We start from the raw sequence: 18967 nt of genomic DNA, 5'->3' as shown, positions 1-18967 counted from the left end.
CCTAGATCAACAGAGCTCTCGATGCTCGATTGGGCGGTGTCAAGCAAGATATTCTCCATCGGCTCATCTCCTTCGTAGCCATCATTCAATGATAATCAACCGCTTCCTTTCGGCGGGTTCGCGTCGGAGGATCCATATTTTCCCAGTTGTCAAACGAAGACGACCGCGTTTCACGCGTTGTCAGGGTAAACACTCGTTGTCAGGGTAACCTTTTCACGCCATACCTAATCAGGGATTCGATTACTATACGATTACTACACGATTTTTAGGTAGACTATACGATTACTTTACGATTAGGTTCTCAGTTTTGCGATTAACTTTACGAATGATATGAAATTTTGACGGTAGCGTCATCGTATACACCCCTAATAGCTTACACATTTTAGCTGGCTATTCTAAAGTTATAGTTGCAGTTTCAACACCCCTTACGAAGTGGAATTTATCGTGATGTAAACCCATTGTACGATAGGGACAATCTGAGATCGATCACTGAAATCAGACACAAAACTTCACTACAGCGTGTTCCACTACTTCAATAACATCGCAGTAATAAATGTGAATTTCCCGGGTACCCTGACCTCAAGAGCGAGTCGAAACCTCCACATTATTACCATCGGGGTCAAAGATAAACGCGGCATAGTAGTCGGGCGCATAGTGTTCTCTAATGCCCGGTCTTCCATTATCTTGTCCACCATTTTTAAGAGCCAATTCATAAAACTGTTGAACTAGCTCTTTGCTATCCGCGCTGAATGCGATGTGGCTCATGCCAACCGGTTTGGAAGGATCGTATGCGAAGCCGAATTGATTGGCGTAACCGGGACGCTCGTAGCCGACGTACCCTTGTTCTTCTGAAAAATGATAGAAGTTAGCTAATGTTAGAACAAAATGATCACAGAATAGGTCCTACCGAAGTCATTTTTGACTTCAGCGCCCAGGAGTGTGAGAAGAGGCTCGTAAAACGCGCGAGTCTTCTTAATATCCTTGACGTAGATGGCAAAATGGTCGATGAGGGCTTTGGGTGCCATTGTGTATATCAAGACTTAAATGCGAGTCATTGAAGCAATTGATGCGACAGAGTGGCAGGTTCTTGGGGCTCCTCTTTATATTCGATTATTGAAATGAAGGCTCACGAGCGAGAAAAGATCGGAGATCGAATTAGTCATAGTGCTTGGCGTTGAACTCTGTCCTGTGTTCTTTTTGAGTGTGGGAGCACGCGTCAAGAAAAAAGCCAAATACGTCAGACACACGAGGTCACGTGATGTGCAGTGCAAGTATTTCACACGTGCATGATGGCTAATCAGAGACGAACACAGCCTACGTTGTAGCGTTCTAATTCGGATCTTGTTTATGTGCATAGAATCTTGGCCAGGCCACAGGTTCCAGTCCGTTGGCTGCAAGTCTGCGGTATGTCGGAATCTATCTGTGACAAGTGACCTCAGTAGTATATCGATCCTTAGTTGCTGTAAATCGTATTCTCCGACATCAACTGATTTATAAACTGAAGGACAAGATTGAATCTTACTTAGTCGATATGTCACAATTGAATGAATATAATAAAACACAATGGGAAGGTCCTCTGTTTCTCCTCCTCTCCTCACAGCCTCCGCACTCCGCATCTTCGCTTCCCTGACACGTTGACCCCTGAGAAATGGTCATCTGGTCGCACAAGGTTTTCGCAACGCGTGGGCATCGATTATGACGAGACCATTGCCCCCATAACAAGCATAAAATCGATCTTACAATAGGTTTCCTAGATGGACAACTCAGTGCGACAATATATATCCGACAACCTCCTGGCTGTTAAGAAAGGGAGTTCTGCATCTGGCACTTATTGCGCACTGTCATCAAAGACGCTCCATGCTTGTATTAGACGGCCACAAAACGCCAAATTTATCCAAAACGTTATAACACACTAACACATGCCTGAGTCGTTCTCTGTCCTTGCCAGGTTTAGGGTCCGTGCTGTCGTCGCACCTGCCGTCATGCGGCTCCACTCGTGCAAACTATCACACGGCGAGCCACACCAAACAGGCGCAGTGCTCCGCGGCACTATCACACCCGAGCCGCACTGCATTAACTGCCGTCGGGCATTTGTAACATGCGTTTGATTCTACGGCCTTCGGAATGATACCGGGAATTTTATGGGGAATGTGCGTAAAACGACCGTATTGAAATTGTATATACAAACGCCGAAGGGCAAGAGGTGGATAAAAAGAGCCTCGTTCCAGCCCTTAAGCTCTTCGGATAATATTCCAAAATCTCCACCTTTTCCTACTCAAGATGTCCTTTATTCCAGAGCAAAGTAACTATCCCCGAATCGGCCTGTCGGTTCCCAAAATGAAATCTTTTTACGAAGTCGTCGTGGTGGGCAGCGGCTATGGGGCCGGAGTCGCTGCCTGCCGCATGGCTCGTACGGGCCACTCGGTAGCTGTACTTGAAAAGGGAATCGAGCGTTGGCCTGGCGAGTTTCCGGAAGATATCACCGACGCAAGTCCAGAAGTACATATTTCGGCTCCGGATCAGAATGTCGAGATGGGAAAAGGAAATGGCCTGTACCATCTATATGTCGGGGACGAACAAAATGCCTTTGTAGGCGAAGGCCTCGGAGGTACAAGCCATCTCAATGCCAATGTTGCCCTCCGTATGGACGATCTCACTGAGCGTATGAACATTTGGCCTCCCGAGATTAAGGCGGAGGGTCTTTCCAAATATTACGACCGCGCGGAGCAGATGCTTCGTCCTAACAAGTATCCTGAGGACTGGCCTCCGCTCAAGAAGCTGTCAACCCTTGAGAGACAGGCCAATCAGCTGGGGCCCGACTACAGTAACCGCTTCGGACGCGCTCCTATCACCGTCACGTTCGATAATGGGCTTAACGCGGCCGGTGTCTATCAGAATGCGTCCACACTCACGGGTAATGACTGCACTGGGATCAACGACGGGAGCAAGACCACAACACTTGTCACATATATAGCAGACGCCTGGAACCATGGCGCAGAGATATTTTGCAGCTGTGAGGTTACTTACGTCAAGTACATCGAATCCACCAAGAAATGGGCTGTGTTCTTCAGGTGGCTGCAGCCTGGGCGTCAGGACTTTTCCGAAGAATTTGCCACCCAGCCGTTCTTTGTGTTGGCGAACACAGTGTTCCTTGGTGCCGGCACTTTAGGATCTTCCGAAATCATTACTCGTAGTAAGGCAATCGGCTTACCTGTGAGCGATAACGCGGGAAAGTGGTACTCAGGCAATGGCGATATTCTAGCCTTTGGCTACAACTTGAGTGCAGGCGAGTGCAATGCCATCGGCGTGGGTCCCAATGACCCTAAGAAGCGACCTGTCACTGAGCAAGTCGGTCCCTGCATCACGGGCATTATTGACATGCGCAACAACCCGGAAGTACTCAATCGATACGTCATTGAGGAGGGCGTCGCTCCTTTCGCAATGTCGGCGTTTCTTCAGACCTTGTTCAATTTGACTCCACACAAGGTGCGACCGTACAGGAATCCTGTAGAAGGAATTGCGGCCAAAGCTCGTGAGATTCAAAGCAGATTCGGTGGTCCTTTTGTCGGAGCACTTAATCGCACCATGATGTACTTGATTATGAGCCACGATGATAACCAGGGCATTCTCACTCTCGAGAACGACAAGCTGCGCATCGCGTTTGAGGGAGTCGGAGACACCTCGCGTGTTCGAGAATTGCACGAAATGCTGGCCCAAATGACAGTCCAGAATGGCGGGGAATTCGTCCCGGGACCTTTCTACACTCCGATCGCATGCAATGGACTCATCACTGTACATTCCATCGGAGGCTGCGTCATGGGTACCGATGGCAGCAACGGTGTCACCAATCATAAAGGACAGGTATTCAAGAATAGTGACGGCAAAAAGAAGACCGAAGTTCACACCGGACTCTACGTGGTGGACGGCGCGGTCATTCCGGCCGCTCTCGGTGTAAATCCGTTCCTCACAATCACCGCCGTCGCAGAACGTACCGTGGAGTTCGCGGCCAAAGACCGAGGCTGGGTCATCAGTCCGCGCCGAATCACCCAGGCAATTAATTTCAAAGCGCCTGCATACGCGCCGCCTAGGCCACTGCAGCCTATTCCTAGTCAAGGCGGCATCGCATTTAGCGAAGTCATGAAAGGATACTTTGGGACCAACTTGCTGAGCGAGGACTATCGTACCGCCGAGTGCCAAGGGCGCTCTAGTTCATCTACCATGGAGTTCTTTCTGACAATCATCGCTTATGACCTGCGCGCGCTAGTATTGCTTGATGACCACTCGGCGGACATTGTCGGGACAGTTAGCTGCCGTGCGCTTTCTGCGGACCCTCTTCTTGTTTGTGGCGGAAGCCGCTTTCGTCTTTTCAGCCGTGACCTGAATCATGTCAGTACTGAAAATCTGGCCTATGACCTGAATCTGCTCGCGACAGACGGAAGCAAGTACAAATTTGAGGGTCATAAAATTGTCGACTCGAGGACGTTGCTCAATCCCGCCCTTGTCTGGAAGGCAACGACAACTCTTTATGTGACAGTCTCGGCGGGCGAGGACAAAGGTCACGTTAAGGCTGGAACCGTTTTGGGGCGTGGTATTCTCCACCTCGGAGTAAGCGATTTTATCAAAGAGCTTACTCGTTTCGCCGCCTGGGCTAACCTGCCCGAAAATGTTACCATCCCGACTGGCTTAGCCACTCTCCGACAGCAGCTGGCCTCATTCCAGATAGGCGCGCAGTTTGTGATATACTTTGCCAGGCATGTCGCCGAGCATTTCCTCCCACCGATGCTCCAGTATCCTGGGTCTAACAAGGACATGACATATGCCACCACGAGCACCACGCATGAGCAATGGTATGCGCCGACGCAAGACGGCGGCAGTATTCGCATGCACAGGTGGAACGCGGGCCGGAAGGGTCCCATATTGCTGGTCCCTGGAGCCAGTGTCACCTTTGACATTTTTGCAACAAACCTGATTCCAACTAACTTTGTGACATTCCTCACCGACCATGGCTACGATGTCTTCTCTGTAGATCACCGACTCTCGCCTACAATTCGCGCGTCGATGGGTCAGATTGCGATGGAGAGCGTTCGCTTTGATGTCGAAGCAGCAGTTTCCGAAACCAGGCGCTGCACAGGCTGCACCAAGATCTCGGCTGTCGTTCACTGCGCCGGTAGTATTGCGACATTTATCGGACTCCTCGATGGGACTATTTCGGGCGTTGGGCATATTGTCGCATCACAAGTTGCCATGCACCCCATCGCAGCTAGTGTGAACTGGGTTAAAGCACACCTCCACTTGGCGCCTATTGTCAATCGCGTCTTTGGGGTTGATTATCTCGAGGTCAACAGCACGCCACGTGGTCTGAAGCAACTAGCAATCGACCAAGTCCTGCGCCTCTACCCTGTTGGGCAGTTCAGTGAAGTTTGTGGCTCGACTGTGTGCCATCGCAGCAGCCTCTGCTTTGGTCTTTTGTGGCACCATGATAACTTGAACGATGCCCTCCATTCCAATCTCGACAAGCTCATAGGCGGAGTGAATATGACTGTACGTCCTTTCAATGCTAGATGAACTGCTGCTGACTGTTTACAAGACCCTCAGGCAGCTCATTGACATGACCATCAAGAATGAGCTGCTCAACGTTAGACGCGAAAAAGTGTATGTGACGCCCAATAATGCGCGCAAACATTTGAAGTGAGTAAATTTAACGTGAGGTGTTAATCCGTATCTAAGTCGTGGCTAGCTTCCCCATCAGCTTTATCCACGGCGACAAGAATCAGACTTACGACCTTAAGTCAACCGATGCCGACTACAGCTTTCTGCGAGATGTCAATGGGCCCGATCGGTACCGTCGCAAAGTATTTCAGGAGTACGGCCATCTCGACACGTGGTTTGGTGTCCAAGCTTCCAAAGTGAGTAAACCCATTCCGTCGATAGTCACGCCACCGCTGACTTTAGCAGGACATCTACCCTTGGGTCCTTGAAGACATTGAGTACTGGGCAGGCAAGAATAAAATCGGATACTTAACGTGAATATTTAATGTGAAAACCAACCTCCTGGTACAGAGGGTAAATAGGTCTACGGCACGATATGAGATGAGCTGAGCTGGGCAAAGCGGACCAAGTAGATCAGGTGAAATGGGAGTCAGTCTCTAAACGAACGACGACGTAGGGCTCTTAGGTAGGGTAGTATGTTCGTGCACGTAATATAGTCACTGCCATGTGCAATACAGTAGAACCCCGGTTGACCCGATGCAATATTTACGCCCACTTCTTATCCGCTTAGCGAGGCTACAGTTTGTTGACGTAATATTCTCTAACATTAGCCCGAATTTGCAAAGGAAAAATCCGCTTACAAGGTTGTCGGTTCATCGGCTTAACTCCAATATCAGCAAGACCTGGACTAGGATGACCGGAAGCATCATACGGATAGAAAGTATTCCAGCGAAGGATGTATTTTAAATGGGACGGACCGGGTGAGTATCAAGATTTTGCCTCTGGTTAACACGAATCGTCTGCAAAACGGATCAGACTCGGATCGTACGAGTTGTGGCTCGGGCCATGCGAGCACAAGCGGTGCCCCGACACAGCCCAAAAAATTCACAACCTCTCTCCATAATAATTTGCAATTTAACTTTATTTATGTGTGTTATCCGTGGATATCCATGACTAATCAAGATTTTTGTAATAATTGATTATATTTGAGCACACCATAGCAAACAACATATATTTCTACATGACTGCAGGTTCCTATGACCTCTATATATAATTGAGTCATTTCCTTCTGGAACCTTCTAGGCATCCCACCCAATACCCAATTGCGTCATGCTTACATATTGCTAGAAAATTCTACAATCTACGATCGTAGGCTAGAGTGTTCTACACATTTCCACAGAAAGTCAAAGGACACGCCCAAGTACCGGTCGAGACTGTGATGGAGTACACAAGTCGTGATCAGCACGTCCTCGTCTTCGACCTTGATTCGGATGCGCCAAGAACTGTCTCGTCCAGTATCGTCCTGCACTCCGGCCCACATATCCCTGATGCGCTTTTCAGCACCTTCCCCGAACCGAGCAACTGCCTTTCGTCTGAGCAGGCTGAGAAGAAGCGCTGCGTGGGCCGCACCCGTTGTGAAGACAACAATGGGCATCTGAGATCTGTTTGTTTCAGCGCTGAACCATTTAGCATGGTAGCTAACCAAGGTAGGCTTCGAGTACTCGGAGGCAGTTATTAGACGTCAGGACTTGCATTGGCTGCAATACAATAGGGGAATTTACTCGGCGCCTGATGGTGCCTGGAGACCCCGCAGGGAGGCCCATGCAGTCCATGTAGAAAGCAATCGTTGTCTCCGCGATATGGTGCTACATGGCAATCACTTTTGGTGTATCCCTCAGGATCGTCTAGAAATTCTGCAGAATATCCGAGAGTCCGGTGGTGATCGTGCCTGCCAGAAAATGATGTTGTAGAATACGCGCTCGTCAATGACAACGATAAGTATCTCTCGGTGTCGACTTTGAGTTTGGCAATGCAAGCAAGGTAGATCACGCACCTACTTCGATCCGTCGTCGGGGCCCAGCCCTTGTCTAGGTAGCATGTGAGAGCAAGCTCCTTCGACAGGTACCGCGCGAGCGCTTGCGGAAGTAATTGATAAACTTGCAAGTCAGGGGAAACCATGTTCATGTACATACTTGTAGCCTTATTTATTCTTCTCGTCTTGCAGGTCAAGCTTTATTGCCCGAGACTCCGGTTAAGTTAGACGATAGCCACCGGGAGGGTCTTAGCGGTGTTGAAGTACAGCCCACCCCGACTAGAGTTGCGCAGGAAGTTGACATATAGCTATGCACGGGCCGATTTCGCCACGGCATGTCCGATGACTGATTGGTCTAGCTTCATTCAGCTTGTGTTGATATCCACAATAATTGTACCTCAGAGACTGCGAATGAGTATATACAGAAGCCAAGACATCGAAGCTTTGATACTACACACAAGTCGAGTTGGTGGACGTTGCACATTCATTCTCTCGGCGTTTCTCTCATTTTGTTGTCAATTTAAGCCTTGCCGAGCAATGGCGCACTGCAATCTCGCGACCGAAATGGACTGGCATGGGTGGCCGACATTTCTTCGGGATTTCCGAGGCGCTTCGGGAAGTGAGTACCTTTCGATAAGCTGGGAATGTAATAGTCTGACGCAAAGTTCCTTGAATTTCCATACTATACCGTTTTCAAATTTACTCAATATTTAACATTCTAGTGATGCTATCAAAACAATCCATACAACTTATAGCCTTTACAGAGATGACAAGTTTACTTGCGTGCGAATTGCGGCGTGAGTCACTTAATGTTGAATCACGGATCAGACGGACTACGGAATTTGGGCATTGCAAACGTTTGCGGAACGATTGACGGCCTGGCGATGGAGATAACGCACTTTCTGAGGTACACAAAGGGTATCTGTCACTTTCGTTGAACAAGGTTGTGTCCATACGGAAGTTGTAGTCGCTGAGATTGAGGGCTTATCTATCTGTTAGCACAGCTCCATTAAGTGCCGGCTAAGTCTTCTATCGGTCTACCATGATTCTTATCGGAATTCCACGTTCGTATCAATTTATAAGGCTGACCGACAGACACAATGGCAATTCTTCACGAGCAAATTAAGTATTAATCCCTCACCTAGGATAATGCATTCGCATTTTTAGGCTTTAGGTGCTGGAACGTGCATAGCTAGTCTTTCAGTCTCTTGCAAGCGCCTTAGTCTTGTTACCAACTCTAACTAAATTCGAATAGGCGATGCACGGTCGCGGTGCTTATGTGTTGCGCTACGATAAGAATGGATACCCTTCTCCCAGCTATCGTTAATTTCATTCTATCTGCATCAGTAACCTGAGTGCCAATATACATGCTAAACCCCAATTAGCAACCTACATGGCTTACTGTAGTGATTGTGTACAAAACGTATCACGAAACAGTTGGCTCGATGGAGTTAAATATTCAGCCATCACCCCTAATTTTAATCTTTCTTCTGGGCCGATTTTCTATCGTCCCCCCGTTATTATCCTGCGAATATATTTGCATTTGCGCCAATAGCTCAGTATGCGTATTGTGAACAGATTTGCAGAAATAATCGACTGGTATCCGAAGGATATGTCGAAGGAAGAGCGTCACCTTGTATTCAAGATTGATTGGCTCGTTCTCTCCTTCACATGCATTTCCTACTTCACGAAGAACTTGGATGTGTCGGCTCTTACTAATGCGTATATTTCCGGCATGAGGGAGGATCTCAACCTTGTTGGCAACAGGCTGAACTATGCGACCTCTATGTGTAAGGCACTCAGTGACTACCTCATTCATATCACTAATTAACTCTACTTAGACTACGTCGGCTACGCTATTTTCCAGATTCCTTCCAACATTGTTCTAACCCGTCTTCCGGCAGAGTATTATCTTCCGGCATTTGAGGTTTTGTGGGGACTTTTCACCCTTGGCACGGCATTCATCACGTCTTATAACCAGTTGCTGGTTATGCGTTTCTTCGTCGGATTCACTGCTACTGCATGCTGGGTTGGCAATATGCATATTGTGAATTCATGGTACACTCGTCAGGAGCTAGGGAAACGTAATGCTATTTACGGATGTGTCTCCCCTGTTGGAGCCATGTTCGCTGGCTATCTGCAGTCAGCCGCATACACTAACTTGCGTGGAGTGCGTGGTTTGGCAGGCTGGAGATGGCTCTTCATCATTTGCACGATCATCACCATTCCATGTGCTCTTATTGGTGTCTTTTTTTGCCCTAATGTACCGGACCGTACTCGCTCCAGATGGTTTACTGAGCGCGAGAAGCAGTTGTGTGTTGACCGTCTCCTGAAAGACGGATTTGCCAAGACACGTGGCGTTGACCGTACGCTTTTCAAGCGGATATTTGGTAATTGGCGTATCTATGTCTTCTTTGTGGTTGCAAATATCTACTGGCTGACTCCTTATCCTTCTGGGCTGCCGTACACCCTTTGGCTGAAGTCCAACCCACAGTACTCTGTTCCTATGGTCAACAACCTTGCTACAATTGCACATGGTGCTACAATAGCTTCGACCATGGTCTGCGGGTTTTACTCTGATTGGCGCAAGAACAGATGGGAGCCGATTTGCTACGGTGGTGTCCTAATATTAGTTTGCAATATTCTGCTCTTGGTATGGAAGATACCCGATGGAGCGAAGTTTTTTGCTTTCATTGGTCTTGGCGTTGCCAATGGTGCTACAAATTTGCTCATGCCGTGGTTAGCGGAGTTCATGTCGCATGACCTTGAGGCCCGTTCAGCATCTATTGCAATTGTTAATGTAGGATGGGTGGTGATTAACTGCATAGTGCCTATTATTGCCTGGCCAACTTTATCGGCCCCCCGATACCGAGGCGGTTATATTTGGTCTACCACCATGGCAGCGATTCAGATTTTCCTCTTGCCTCTTCCTGTGATTATGGAGCGACAAGAGAAAAAGAAAGGCATTGACTTCAGGCGCAAGGTCCTCGAAGAGAACGGAATGGTTCTGGCTGGTCTAGAGGAAAAGGGTAATGCTGTTGGTGATGATCAGTCATTCGAGGAATCTGGCAAGGTGGTGAACGAAAAGGAGGTTCAAGTGAATGCAATTGCTGTCTAGATTGTGTCCCGTTGCTTCGTGATATTTTCTTTTGATCGTCTGGTGGCGCGTTTCTACACAAACATGGAACAGACTTTGTCTAGCTTTTGCAGAGTTCATATTAAGTGAATTTTTAATTAAATCGAAGATGACTACAAGAAAGTGAACCCTACAGGCGTATGCAGCCAAACTTTAGAATACCGCCTGGGTGTTTCGTCACCGTAGCTGTTGACATAGCCTGAGACAGAGACGACGGTAATTGATCAATATGTGAATCGGGGATCGCCAATAACTCGCCGTCCAGTTGTGAGAGGATGTCTGAGCCTGCGGAGTCATTCAGGGCTGTAGGCGGATAGACGGATAGGCGGATTTGGCGGATAATTCGTATAAGTTATTTTCTAATTAAATTGAAAATCAGTCGAAATATGATAACGTTAGGGTCTTAATAGCCCTAACCATCGGTTCGCACTATGTCGAACAATATTATTAATCTGTATCATACTCGATGGCATACACGCTCACATGTAGCGGGGATGACCCACCAAATAAGTTGGGTCCGTTACATACAGCAAGTCCATTTAAGAAATTCAAATATGATGTTAGTAAACTTTGCGAAATTTTTAAAGAAATTAGATATATTTAATAACTATTCACTAATGAATTTAGCAAATTTTTAAAGGCGGATGGCGGATTTGGCGGATCCGTATCCGTGATAATCACTTTGATATATAATCTGGTATATGTAGAGGTCTATTCAATTTAAAAATAATTCCGGGTGCACCCGACTTAATGATAATACAACCACCCCATAATTTAAACTCACCTGCCCTAGCTGGTTGCATAAAACCCCAAGATCATAATTTTCCGTCTAGTTCTAGCTATGAATAAAAGCCTCTTGTCGATCTTACACAAACTCTTATAAATAGACTATATCTAACCATCTTGAGGATATACTAAGCCACCAATAGCTCTTACATTGTCCATCAGAGTTAACATAAAAAGAGTCTCATCAAGCGGCAATAATGAATTATTCTCTCGTCCATTTAAGATGTCTAACGCCGTTGCGTCAGCTTCATAATAAAATCCAAACCCAACGTGGCTGAAACTCAAACTCTCATCGCGTTTACTTTCATCTTTGTGCCTGACGAAATAGTGTCAGGGTATGACGCCGCCTGGCCGCTAACAATAATACTTCCATGAGAACCTTAGATTCGCATAAATTCCGGTGCTGTTTTATAACACAGGGAGCACGTTAAAATACCCCGCCTAGGAGTTTTACCTGGATAGGTCAAAATAATAGAGGTAATATAGTCCATACCATCAACAACTGACTGACTTGCTGCAATGCTAGGCTGCGTGGATTCCAGACCCAGCCCTGTGTCAAGGATAATCTTGCCTAATGTGAATGCGTAAATGCGATAATATTTAGCAAATAGATAGAGGTGTTAATTAAAATTTGTCTTTATAACGACACGGCAGTGGCTTGAGTCATTCGAGGCGAATAATGTAAGGCTGGGTGATCTAGATAGTGCATAACTAAAGATAGATGGATATATTAGCATATATCATTGGACTGGCAGTAGCCTACCTAATGTACTGCGCCACAAGGCGCCCTTGCTCCGCGGTATGTACTGTACGCGGGAGTATTAAGGACGAAAAGCTTGGAATGTACTTCACTTAGCATTATTTACTATAGGTAAATCAGGTAAGAAACCAAGACCGGCTGGTAGACTTTACTCGCGAGTTATGGAAGTACAATACAAGAGGTGAGGCATAAAAATTAAAATGAGAATCGGGCACTAAATTATCGTTAATAGAGGAATCTTATCATCTTCGACAGGATCAAGCTGGATTATCCGCAATCTACAGGCCCATGTAATCGACCGTCGCGCGGATGGCCATACTGACGGTTATAAGCTGAACAGCGAAGACATTCGCCAATTCCCTAATTCGTGGTCTCATTTTGCAATCGCCGGCTTCTGACGAACACCCAAGCTAGGAGGATATTGTCATTATGATATTTACTCGACACGGTTGTACATCTTCACAGTGGCCGACGGTATGTACCAGTAAACAACCTGGCGGACAATAAAGGACTTGATGCAGAGTCGCCACATAGATTGAGAAGATCAATAAGTGTGTTTAGAGCAGACGTAAAATCAGCATAACTACTAAATACCATCTTCACGACACAAATATCTCTCGATTTACGAATCCATCAATTGATACGTTTGTGCTGCCTTCGAATTCACCACCAAGCTTAACAAGTCCGGCCGTGAGTAATGTCCCACAGTATCGATCAAGGCTTTGGCATAATCTATGTCCCGGAGATCGATATCTGTCTGCATAATGCCTTCTTTTCCTGCTGGCCAAGGTTCGCACAGCTGTTTGCCATCTGGACCAAAGATCATAGAGAAACCCCCACCAGGCTAAAGCAGACAGACCATTAGCTCAGAATTTCCACTGCTGGAATCGGCGTGGGTACTTACTGCTTGAATAACCTTTACACCTAGAAGGTTTAATTTTTCGAGATTTCCTTCTGTAATAACCTGAGTAGAAAGGATAACAAAAGACTGGCCCTCAATAGCTAAGAATTGACTTGCACGGAGACTGGCTTCTGCCGTCTCATGATAGGGCCACTTTAGCTCTTTGGGATCTGGCAGCGGAAACATCGGGGGCCACGAAGCAACATGTACCTGAACTCCCTGGCAATACTCGTAGTATCGCAGGAGCGGTTGCAGATGCTCCCAGCAGTTCAGACCGCCGACCTTCCCAAATGGTGTGTCAACAACCGATTTCAGTGAGTCCGCTTGTCCATCGCCCCAGATAGATCGTTCGACATGCGTTGGCTTAACCTTTCGGCGATGGTGCACAATCTTGCCTTCGGTAGAAATGAATGACTGAGCAATATAGAGACTTGCTCCATCACGCTCGCTATATCCGAGCACGACGAAAATGCCAGCTTCTTTGACGGCTGCGCAGATGCGTGCCATCTCAGGAGAGGTTCGTGACATGGAATTGGCCATGTAATCATGCATCAGCTCTGTGCTTTCGACGACGCTTCTGGTCCATATTATCCTTCATGCACGCATGAGCGGGGTTCTAGGAAGGAAGGCTATAGCTTAGACAATGTTAACATACCATGGATAGCCAGGAATCCACACCTCTGGGAAACCAAGAACATTGACTCCGTCCCGACTGGCTTGCTGAATCAGTTGGATCGTCTTGTCTACACCACCTTGGAGGTCAATCCACGCAGGCTCCGCCTGGACGGCTCCCACTCTGATTTTCTGTGTCATAATGAAGTTACAAGTAAGATTCGATACAGAATCTATCTCCTGACGAAGTGAGTAAGAAAGCTATCGGTATGTCGTTGACCCATGGGGCGCTTTTCATGTTATCACACACTGTAAAACACCTCTTATCTTCGTATTGCATGCCGCTTCGAGCCTCGTACCCTAATTTTGCGATATGACCCGTGCAAAGGGCTTGAATAATTTTTATCAACGCGGTGGGACCAACGCCCGAAAGAGGTCTGGATCCATGTAACTGGATTGGTAGTTCGATGCGGGTACGGAGGTACCGATTTTGGGTCTAGCCTGCTCCCTTCAGTCTTATCGGAATTGGGGGTTAGGGTTGGCTTAATTCGAGTACAAGTCGACTTGAGTGCACTTGGACTCTGCTCGGGTAAACTTCGCTCCGCTTGGGATTCAGCGAAGTCAACTCGAGTCTTACTTCACTTCACTTGATCTGTCACTGGAGAACTTGACTTTGGACGTTGAGCAAGGGCAAGTTTAGTAATGAACTTCGTGTTATTTCGCAATCGTTGATACACTTATGGCTCATACGAGAGCAGAATATGGCACAATTCACTATCTCTAGTCCGCAAACGCTTCGAGCACGCGTAAACTACGTCCCGGCGATTCCGCCAAGAGCACACGATATCTCCACTAAGCCGGCTGGTCCCCGTGCACCCAAAACTGCCGACAGTACCAATCATACCAAAAAAGGCGGTCCACTGACCCAAGAGGCCGACCTCAAAACTTCTGAAGCAGTTCTAACTCCTGGATGTAGACAGCTACGACATCCTCGTAGGGTTCCTTTCTTTCACGAGCCCTATAGCAAAAAATTCAGACCGTACTCTGATCTTTGGTCGGAGCCGCTCTGGTTGCAGTTTGTGGAGCCTGTCCTACCAATTGTGTTAGTCGCCCTTACGGCTCGAGTCAGTGAACAAAAGTCAATGGCAAAACCCATACAAGGCAAAACAGTTTGGACAGAGTCGCTTGGTCGATGTGACTCTGCAGCCGCACACGACCCTCTGCAGTTTTTCTACATAGCGAGTTTCTCTGTGACAGTCACTGGACGCGAGTCACTACGACAGTTTACAAGAACAGCTTGTACGATTTATTACTACTACACGTCTGTTGAATCATAGCAAAAGAGCAACAGAGCAAAAGGTAAATAGCAGGCGGCAGGCCTCTATGCCAAATTACGCGCTAGAAGACACTGGCACAGCTTGACCCGTGTAGCCCTCTCTAGATTGGCGAGCTGTTTTTCTCTCTTGGCTGCCTCAAGATTGCGGGACTCCGATACCTATGGTGAATGGAACTACCGTTAGCAATTGCGCCCGGAACAATTTCACCAAGGCAAGCTTGATGCTTTGTACATTGCCAGTGAAATGAAAATAGCCGATCTATTCTTCAAAGAATAGCTCATTTTTGTCGTTCAGACATCTTACATACCGGCGGCACCTCGATTGAGTCCCCGCGGTCTCGAGTGAAGATGTTGCTATATCTTCGCCATTGGCACGATATTTTCTGAATTAACTACCGTGTGTTGCACTCCATTGACAAGCTCGTCCGCCCCGGCTGAACCAGGGTCAGTATGAAAATACTGTAGCAAACAATTCATCTGCTCGGATGTAAACGCTGCAACTTCAGGCGTACACAGTTTGATATCAGCACCTAATCCAGCCAAGTCTTCCACGGAGGACATCGCGTTGACTCCAGAGTGTAACGCCTCTAAGCCGGGGGCGGTCTTTTGCAACGTGGTATTTCAACACAAGCTCAAAGGTTCGTGGGAAAATGACTTCTAGGATCAGGTGCATTACGTCCACCGGAAATGACCGCGGCCAGTATAATGTCGGCACATCGAGCAGAGGCGGTCGATCAGATATGCCCAGGTTCTTGTACATATATCGATTTTGTAACACATGACAAGTATCAATATCTTCTTTCATGGCGTACCTCATATTGAGTTGACGAACGCCGTTGGTGTCCGACTCGATAGAGAGGAATGGATAGTAATTTTGCATGTTAGGGGCAACGACACCTTCAATAAAGCAAAAAGCGGCATGGTCTTCGAGCGTTATGGTCCTTCAAGCACATCAACTTGGCCATGGCTAATTGATCCCCGGTAACAAGACATAAGTGCAATTTTACTATTGACATGCAATTCTTGTGCTCATTCCACATCTTCATGCCATGCTTAAAGAACCCCTTGATTTTTTGTCGAAGCGGATTGAGAAAGGAAAGATGTCTTTGGGTATCTTTGGACCAGGGACCGTGCCAAACAGCAACGGGTTTTCTTTGTGGCATCGCACTGAAGGCGGCAGATTCAGGATTACTCCCATAATGAGCCAGGTCTGGCGAGGTTTTGTCTTCACTAGTTGCACGCCGTCAATCGACAGTGCCAGCGCAATCTCGGTGGCATCATTTAAACACCCGTCATTCCGAAGTTTGTTTACAATTTCACCATAGTACCGGTCGAATACTTCGACATGACTTTTGCTGGATATTCCTGAACCATTGTAGATAAATGCTTCTAAGCAAATATGGCGGGGATCCTTGGCTCAAGAGGAATATAAGTGAATGCCTTGTTAGGCTTGAGCCACGCACGGACAGGCACAGTTATCGATGAGCTTCCTGCAGCTGCGAAGCGACTGAGGAATTTGTTCAACAGCAAAAACACAATGTGATCAATATTGTGCTTGACTTTTGTGAAAATGTGTAGAACACTCTAGCCTACGATCGTAGACTCTGGAAGATTCTAATTGTGTTCCTAGAAGGTTCCAGAAGACCAAGTCCCAAGTATATATAGAGGACTTAGGAACCTGTCTTTTGAAAGTAGTTCAAGAAGTGTGCTTTAATATATAGTTTCATATATATATTTACAACAACTTTGAATAAAGGCCACCGAATATTTTCGGTATCCGTCGAAGAAAGTAGTCGAACTGTAACATCTATTAGCACAGAATTAGGGGCTGCTTTGATAACTTTCTCACCGGTCGGTAGCTCTTGCAAAGTTAATGAAACTCTAGCCGACAGTGGCAGGTCATCAGTTGAAAGCAAATATGTAAGTATTGATATGACAATATATGTGCTCATTCACCACGTACCATCGGTTGAGTCATTTGACCGTTCTGTACGCATGTATAATATATCCAACTCTTCGTCGCCCGAGGGCTTATCGCCGCTTAATATGCTTTCTGCACTGGATTCCACATCTTCATCGTCACTGGCTACTCCGCTTCCAACAGCTTTCAGGGCTGTCGTTGCCATGGTCTTCATTGGTGCCATTGTAGTCGTCGTCATCATTGCCGTTAGAGTACACAAGTGTCGATCAATGTCTCCGCGCTGAGGAACGGCTGCAATATCATCGGTTAGGGATGTTTTCTCGCCGATCTGCTGGGATCCCGGGTCATCCCGGCAAGACGGACGAGGGTTGACTACTCTACTTGAAGTTTGAAAATACGCTAAACCGCGTCTCGACTTTGGTCTGCCGTAAGCAAGCTGAGAAAACAATCCGACAAATCTCCGGAGCCTTCTATTGCGATAGAAAGTCGTCGAAGGAACTTGCAGTCCCAACCCCGGCCGATACGGCGCATTGAGGTGACGGCCGCTTGAGCAGTTCACCGGACAATAGTACATTGAATTGACTCTAGGCATAATTTTGTTAAATAACTGTCAATCAGTCCTGAAACGAGAGGAGTATAGCACTGATGGGCAGCGGTGGTAATATTGACAAAGTTGTAGCTTGCCTTTTCCGCATATTCTACTACTTACCACAACCAAACCATGTCTGACAGTATCTCCTTGCCCCATATGCGACGTCAAGTTCAGTGTAGGTTGATGATGCTCATGCTTTGTTTCTGGACCTATGCCATGTAGGTTGTTACTAACAACTCGCAAAGCGTCGCGCCGCAACACTATCAAGAGAATTCAAGGAGCTGGCCAAATTGGTACCAAAATGGTGTTGAAGCGCCTCGGCCTATCACGCGAGACAAACATTGTTAGAACCGAAAAAGATATTAGCGTAATTATCTTGTATGTAGTAAATTTTATTTTTACTAACTTATATAGAGCTATCTCGACAGCTACGTCGAACTGTTTTTACCAGAATATAATAGACGCAAAATTCTTATGGCATCCAATGAAGCGCTTCTGGGATATCGGGACATTTGCCAGCCGTCATTTAGAATCTATTATCGGAATACTCCGGGTGGGCGGATAGTGTGATGTTGGGAATGTGTCAGAGGTGCATGGGAAGAGGTAGTGTGTTGAACACAGAGATTGCAACCGGCCATGGTAAGTTGTCTCTCGTGACTTCTTGAGATAAAAATACGTGTATGTGATCCTTACTTTCGGAGGTTTTGGCTTTGGTTCCTAGTCCTTCGGAGGATAAAAATTCCTGTCAGCTTGCAAGATGGTACTTGCAAGATGGTATGTCGTACTATTTTAAGCTTCTGTGGTGGATACATTGCTATTGACTTGTTGCGCTTGTTGATTTGCATGATTGTGTTCTGTTTGCCCTGAACCTTACGTCCCCAGTATTAGGCGCAGCGATCACGACCCTGCTGATCTCTGAATAGTTTGGTCTTTACGATCCGCTGGGTTAAATACGCAGTATACCATATCTATTACTTCTTTTCCGCAGATATCGTCTTTCTTTCTGTGTCACTCTGCTCTGCCTGTATTCATTGTTGGCTCTAGTTCTTTTCGGGTTTTACATTGCATCCCTTTTTGCAACCAGTTGTCAGCAGTTTTACGGTTTCATATCTTTGATAACGCTGCGGGTGGATGCGTGGAAATTGCTAGCGTCAGACCATCTGCGACTTCAGTTATTCTACCGCCTGATAATAAAAATAAAGCAGTTTATTGGCTGTGGCTGCTGATCCGGCCCTGTTTGGATTCTATCATTTTATGTAAGCTGGGTTCAGGGTAGTTCAGTGACTGTGGCTATATAATTATCCATATTTAAGCTTTTTCTTCGCTCCCAACAGTTCAGTTCCCCTTGGGACTTAGCCAAATTTTTTTGCCGCACAATTGTCCCAACGTACTTCCAGGGGC

At 46.8% G+C, this 18967-nt stretch overlaps 7 protein-coding genes across 7 annotated transcripts; 2 read left to right on the top strand and 5 right to left on the bottom strand.

Moving 5' to 3' along the window:
* Positions 1 to 237: 237 nt before the first annotated feature.
* V1508DRAFT_428326 (uncharacterized protein) lies at positions 238 to 930 on the bottom strand. Its single transcript, XM_066941782.1, has one exon. The coding sequence runs from the start codon at positions 763 to 765 to the stop codon at positions 580 to 582; it is 186 nt and encodes a 61-aa protein (XP_066792274.1). The 5' UTR covers positions 766 to 930; the 3' UTR covers positions 238 to 579.
* A 1209-nt stretch (positions 931 to 2139) lies between these two features.
* On the top strand, positions 2140 to 6137 carry V1508DRAFT_67422 (uncharacterized protein). The gene is made up of 4 exons (XM_066943002.1): positions 2140 to 5541; positions 5588 to 5688; positions 5738 to 5906; positions 5956 to 6137. The coding sequence occupies exons 1-4, from the start codon at positions 2281 to 2283 to the stop codon at positions 6025 to 6027; spliced, it is 3603 nt and encodes a 1200-aa protein (XP_066792273.1). The 5' UTR covers positions 2140 to 2280; the 3' UTR covers positions 6028 to 6137.
* A 639-nt stretch (positions 6138 to 6776) lies between these two features.
* On the bottom strand, positions 6777 to 7433 carry V1508DRAFT_442779 (uncharacterized protein). Its single transcript, XM_066942354.1, has one exon. The coding sequence runs from the start codon at positions 7142 to 7144 to the stop codon at positions 6851 to 6853; it is 294 nt and encodes a 97-aa protein (XP_066792272.1). The 5' UTR covers positions 7145 to 7433; the 3' UTR covers positions 6777 to 6850.
* On the bottom strand, positions 7011 to 7772 carry V1508DRAFT_67404 (uncharacterized protein). The gene has a single exon (XM_066943001.1). It carries the CDS (start codon positions 7678 to 7680, stop codon positions 7225 to 7227), a length of 456 nt encoding a protein of 151 aa, XP_066792271.1. The 5' UTR covers positions 7681 to 7772; the 3' UTR covers positions 7011 to 7224.
* A 1311-nt stretch (positions 7773 to 9083) lies between these two features.
* On the top strand, positions 9084 to 10640 carry V1508DRAFT_442778 (major facilitator superfamily domain-containing protein; the record flags this gene model as incomplete). Its single annotated transcript, XM_066942353.1, has 2 exons — positions 9084 to 9312; positions 9364 to 10640. 2 exons carry the CDS (start codon positions 9084 to 9086, stop codon positions 10638 to 10640), a joined length of 1506 nt encoding a protein of 501 aa, XP_066792270.1.
* A 2186-nt stretch (positions 10641 to 12826) lies between these two features.
* V1508DRAFT_435854 (carbon-nitrogen hydrolase) lies at positions 12827 to 13918 on the bottom strand (the record flags this gene model as incomplete). The annotated part of the gene is made up of 3 exons (XM_066942081.1): positions 12827 to 13048; positions 13109 to 13697; positions 13761 to 13918. 3 exons carry the CDS (start codon positions 13916 to 13918, stop codon positions 12827 to 12829), a joined length of 969 nt encoding a protein of 322 aa, XP_066792269.1.
* Positions 13919 to 16014: 2096 nt separating this feature from the next.
* V1508DRAFT_67375 (uncharacterized protein) lies at positions 16015 to 16628 on the bottom strand. Its single transcript, XM_066943000.1, has one exon. The coding sequence runs from the start codon at positions 16249 to 16251 to the stop codon at positions 16096 to 16098; it is 156 nt and encodes a 51-aa protein (XP_066792268.1). The 5' UTR covers positions 16252 to 16628; the 3' UTR covers positions 16015 to 16095.
* Positions 16629 to 18967: the final 2339 nt, after the last annotated feature.

Source organism: Lipomyces doorenjongii (assembly GCF_038497915.1).
Source record: "Lipomyces doorenjongii strain NRRL Y-27504 unplaced genomic scaffold V1508scaffold_152, whole genome shotgun sequence".
Taxonomy (NCBI): Eukaryota; Fungi; Ascomycota; class Lipomycetes; order Lipomycetales; family Lipomycetaceae; genus Lipomyces; species Lipomyces doorenjongii.
Note: the sequence above shows the minus strand (reverse complement) of the source record. Positions and strands in the feature narration are given on the sequence as shown.

Bases quoted from the DNA above. Each gene is read 5' to 3' on its own strand.
- V1508DRAFT_428326 (XM_066941782.1), bottom strand. From the start codon at position 765: ATGAGCCACATCGCATTCAGCGCGGATAGCAAAGAGCTAGTTCAACAG.
- V1508DRAFT_67422 (XM_066943002.1), top strand. From the start codon at position 2,281: ATGTCCTTTATTCCAGAGCAAAGTAACTATCCCCGAATCGGCCTGTCG. The intron at 5,689-5,737 runs GTGAGTAAATTT...AGTCGTGGCTAG, and splicing joins AATGCGCGCAAACATTTGAA to CTTCCCCATCAGCTTTATCC. The intron at 5,907-5,955 runs GTGAGTAAACCC...TGACTTTAGCAG, and splicing joins TTGGTGTCCAAGCTTCCAAA to GACATCTACCCTTGGGTCCT.
- V1508DRAFT_442779 (XM_066942354.1), bottom strand. From the start codon at position 7,144: ATGCCCATTGTTGTCTTCACAACGGGTGCGGCCCACGCAGCGCTTCTT.
- V1508DRAFT_67404 (XM_066943001.1), bottom strand. From the start codon at position 7,680: ATGTACATGAACATGGTTTCCCCTGACTTGCAAGTTTATCAATTACTT.
- V1508DRAFT_67375 (XM_066943000.1), bottom strand. From the start codon at position 16,251: ATGGGAGTAATCCTGAATCTGCCGCCTTCAGTGCGATGCCACAAAGAA.